The sequence below is a fragment of the Lepidothrix coronata genome, unplaced genomic scaffold (genome assembly GCF_001604755.1).
Source record: "Lepidothrix coronata isolate B3197 unplaced genomic scaffold, Lepidothrix_coronata-1.0 Scaffold449, whole genome shotgun sequence".
NCBI classification, from domain to species: Eukaryota; Metazoa; Chordata; class Aves; order Passeriformes; family Pipridae; genus Lepidothrix; species Lepidothrix coronata.
In genome coordinates, this window is record NW_016690629.1 from 17,578 (window position 1) to 21,146 (window position 3,569).

A 3,569-nucleotide genomic window follows, 5' to 3' on the forward strand; every position below is an offset into this window, starting at 1 on the left:
GTCTTTTCTTACTTAAAGCCAGTTCCTAACAGTAGTTTTTGTTTTTTTTTTGTTTTCCACCTCTGCCAACCTCCCCAGCAGCGTTTGCCAGCTCGTCCCTGCGCTCCAAGGATCCCGGGTTGTGGGAGGCTCCGGGCTGGGCAGCGCAGGGGGGGCTCCTCCTCTCGTCCCTCCAAACCCCCACAAAAAACCTCGGCCCCCCCGCGGCTCCCGCAGCGTCCGGCAGCGCCAGTTCCCCCCCGTTGCGTGGTTGAGAAGATATATCGGATAAGAAGGCATGAAAGTTCCTCTAAAAGTTACTTCCAGGCTCAGCCCTTCTCCAGTTCTCTCTCTCTCTCCCCTCGTGGCGAAGCGTCCCCGCTCCTGCTTCTCTCCCCTTGCCCCTCACTTCCTGCGGTCCTTCTGCTTGCGGTCCTGGCGCCGGGGCTGGGGCTCGGCGGGGCCGCGGGGGATGAGCAGGACGGAGCCGTCGCTGCCGTACTGCAGCGCGTACTGGCTGGGCGAGTAGGGCCGCCCCTGCTCGTCCCGCAGCCGCCCGAACACCTCCTGGTACAGGCTCTGCACCTTCTGCTTCATCTGCCGGATGGACTTGAGGAACTCCACCTTCTCCCTGAGCAGTTTGGACTTGTCGCGCTGCAGGTCCTCCACGTCCCGTTCCAGGTTGAGGATGGTGTCCAGCTTCCTCTTGCGGCAGTTCTGCGCCGCCATCTTGTTCTTGCCGCGCCGGCGGATGTCGCGGATGAGGCTGAGCTGGGCCTCGCTGAGCTGGTACTTGGACAGGAGCTCGTTGAACTCCTCCACGGGCAGGTTGATGATCTTGTCGTTGGTGAAGGGGATCTTCATGGCCCTGGCTCGGTGCTCGTCCCTGCTCATCTGCTTGTCCAGGAACTCGGACGGTTTCTCCTTGGGGCCGCCGCTCTTCTTGCCGCCGCCGGGCAGTTTGGGCTCCTCGGGATCCAGGGCCCCCGGGGCCATGTTGTAGGTGTGGTTGTGGCCAACGTGCTCCAGGTAAGGCAGGTAATGGAGCTGGGCCGGGTCCTGGTAGCTCATGCGGCAGAACTTGCTGTACTCCGGCTGGTATCCCACCGCCCCTTCCGCTTCCTCGAAGTCCACGTTCTCCGAGTCGGAGCTGTAGCCCACGGCCCCTTCCTCGGAAAACGAGGAGGAGGACGAGGACGAGGAGGAAGAGGACGAGGAGGACGAGGCTTCCGAGCTGCTCAGAGAAGCGGGGCTGTGGCCAGAATCCAGGGAAAGACCTGAGTCGGAGTCGAACTCCTCTTCCAGCTGCGAGGCCTGCACGGGGTTGAAGCCCTCCTCGATGGCCAGGTCCATGAGGCTGATCTCATCCAGCATGGCCTCGTCCAGGAGCCCTCCCAGCGGGTCGGGCAGCTCGGGCCCGGCCGTCTCGTTGCCCGTGCTGTTCATCTGGGGCGGGAAGAAGATCCCGCTCAGGTTGGTGGAGCCGAAGGTGCTGTTGAGGCCGGTGGAGTTGTCCGGCGTCAGCTGCAGCAGGGCCGAGCCGCCCACCATGGAGGGGCTCTCGATCTCGGAGCTGAAGAGGGAGAAGTCCTGGGAGCAGCTGCCCAGCGAGGCCTGATGCAGGCTCACGTTCTGGTTGATGGGGGTGCCGGGGGCCAGGCTGTAGTTGGACGCCAGGAGGTCTCCGCCGGTGCCGCCGAACAGGCTCTCGCCCGTCGTGGAGTTCACTTCCATGGCCTGGAAGAGACGCGGGGACAGCGGTGAAGGACAGGACGACGTTCCAGGCTGGAAGGAGCTCCCCCCATCCGGCTGCAGCAGATGGGCCACAGGGCCACCACGGCGTCACCACACCCAGACTCACGGAGCACCTGGGGGGACAAAGCCCTTCCCGTCCCTCTCCCGGGGCTCACCTGCATCTCCATGATGGACATGAGGTCCTGCCACTGCTGCTCCAGGTCGAAGGGCGACTCGTTCTCGGCCAGGAGGGGGGACAGTAGGGTGGGGGGGCCGCCCGGGGCCCGGCTCTGCCCGGGGACGGCTTCGCTCAGGGCGGAGACATCCGCAGCTGGGAACTGAGCACGTGAGGGGAGTCAGGGCTGGAGCCTCGGCACTGCAGCCACCCCCCAGCCCAGCGCCCTTCCCGCTGCTCCCGGTCACGGCCTGCCTGCTCCTCCCTGCCTTGCCACGGACTAACGAGGAGCAAAGCCAGGAGGCTTTAATTAATGGTGGCCCACCCCCTCCTTGGGTGGTTTCAAGGAGCCTCCTGAGCGGCCAAACCCGGTTCGCTGCGGGAAGGATGCTGGAGGCACCGAAATCCCAGTGGGTGAGGCAGGGAGAGCCCCTGGATCCGCCCCATCCGCTCACCTCCGAGTTCTCCCCGAAAGGGAAGGTGGCCTCCAGCAGCCTAAGGCACTCCTCCAGGGACAGGGCTGTCTGATCCTCCGCACCGGGCACCTGGGGGGGAAGGAAACACAGGGAATCGTAGCCTCGGGATTCGGGGAAGGTGGTGCTGAGGGAACGAGCTCCTTCCAGCAGGGCTTTATTACAGCGCATCCAAAAAAGAGCCAGAGGCCCCACCCAGTGCTCCATCCTGCTGCTCCAGGGAACGGGAACGCGCTGGAGAGCCTCTCCCCTGCCTCCTGCCACACAAGGACTCGCCACGGGGCTGAGGGGACTCTGCGGCTGCCGGGGACACGGGGACACGCGGGGCCAGCCCTGCCCTGGCCTCGCCAGCGCCAAATCCTGTCGCCCACCTGGGCCAACCCTGCTGCTGCAGCTCCGAGCGGCCCCCACGGAGGCCCCCAAGCAGAGCCCGGCCCGGGGGCGTTACCTGCGCAGGGAAACTCTCCCCGGTCTCTCCATCAACTAGCAGGTTTCTATCCAAGACCTCATTCCCTGCACTCCTCCAGCTGTCCCCGCGCTCCCTCCCATCGCTCAGCTCTTTGTCCACTTCGCTCTCTTTCTGCCGGTGGCTGTAGTCAAAAATCTCTCGCCCAGCGCCGAGATCAATATCCTGTCTCCACAGGATGTCAATCAAATCGATGTCCTGCAAGACAGACCACATTTCCTTCAGCCCCTGCGCTGGGGGGGGGGTCCCCACCCAGCGGTCCCACCCCCTCTCCCCACCCCCCCTTCCCCCCGTACCCCAGCCCGCAGCCCACCCGGGGAGCCCCGCGCTGCTCCTGCCGGGGCTCCAGCGCCCCGCGGGGATCCCGGGAGCGGCTCTGCGGGCTCCGCATGGCCGGCCCTGCCCTCCCCGCCGCCCATGGCCGCCCGCCCGCCGCCGGGGGAGGCGGCGGGGGCCGCCCGGGCCCGCGTCGCGGCGGTGGCTGCGCCGTGCCCGCCTTGCATCAGCCCGTGGTGCCATCCCGGCCATTTGCATAAGGGGTGGGGTGGCAGGAAAATCCCCGCATTCCCACCCACCTGATGCAACTTGAGCAGCCGCCGCCGCCGCCGCCGGACCCTTCCCGGGGTCCCCGCAGCCCCCCCCGGCGTGTCCCCCCCCGGTACCTTTCTCATGTCCCCAGCTGCCGCCCGGGCCGCGGCGCACGCCGATCATGGTCCCCGGGGGAGGAAGAGGAGGAGGAGGA

At 66.5% G+C, this 3,569-nt stretch overlaps 1 protein-coding gene across 1 annotated transcript in view; it reads right to left on the reverse strand.

The window, feature by feature from the left end:
• Positions 1 to 11: 11 nt before the first annotated feature.
• Positions 12 to 3,569, reverse strand: part of NFE2L1 (nuclear factor, erythroid 2 like 1) — a 9,804-nt gene continuing 6,246 nt past the window's right edge. Inside the window, exons 2-5 of the mRNA XM_017839671.1 lie at positions 2,810 to 3,025; positions 2,344 to 2,433; positions 1,890 to 2,051; positions 12 to 1,716 (exon numbers count right to left, since the gene is read on the reverse strand). Coding sequence (XP_017695160.1) covers positions 385 to 1,716; positions 1,890 to 2,051; positions 2,344 to 2,433; positions 2,810 to 3,025 — 1,800 coding nt within the window. The 3' untranslated portion in view covers positions 12 to 384. The remainder of the gene's footprint in view (positions 1,717 to 1,889; positions 2,052 to 2,343; positions 2,434 to 2,809; positions 3,026 to 3,569) is intronic.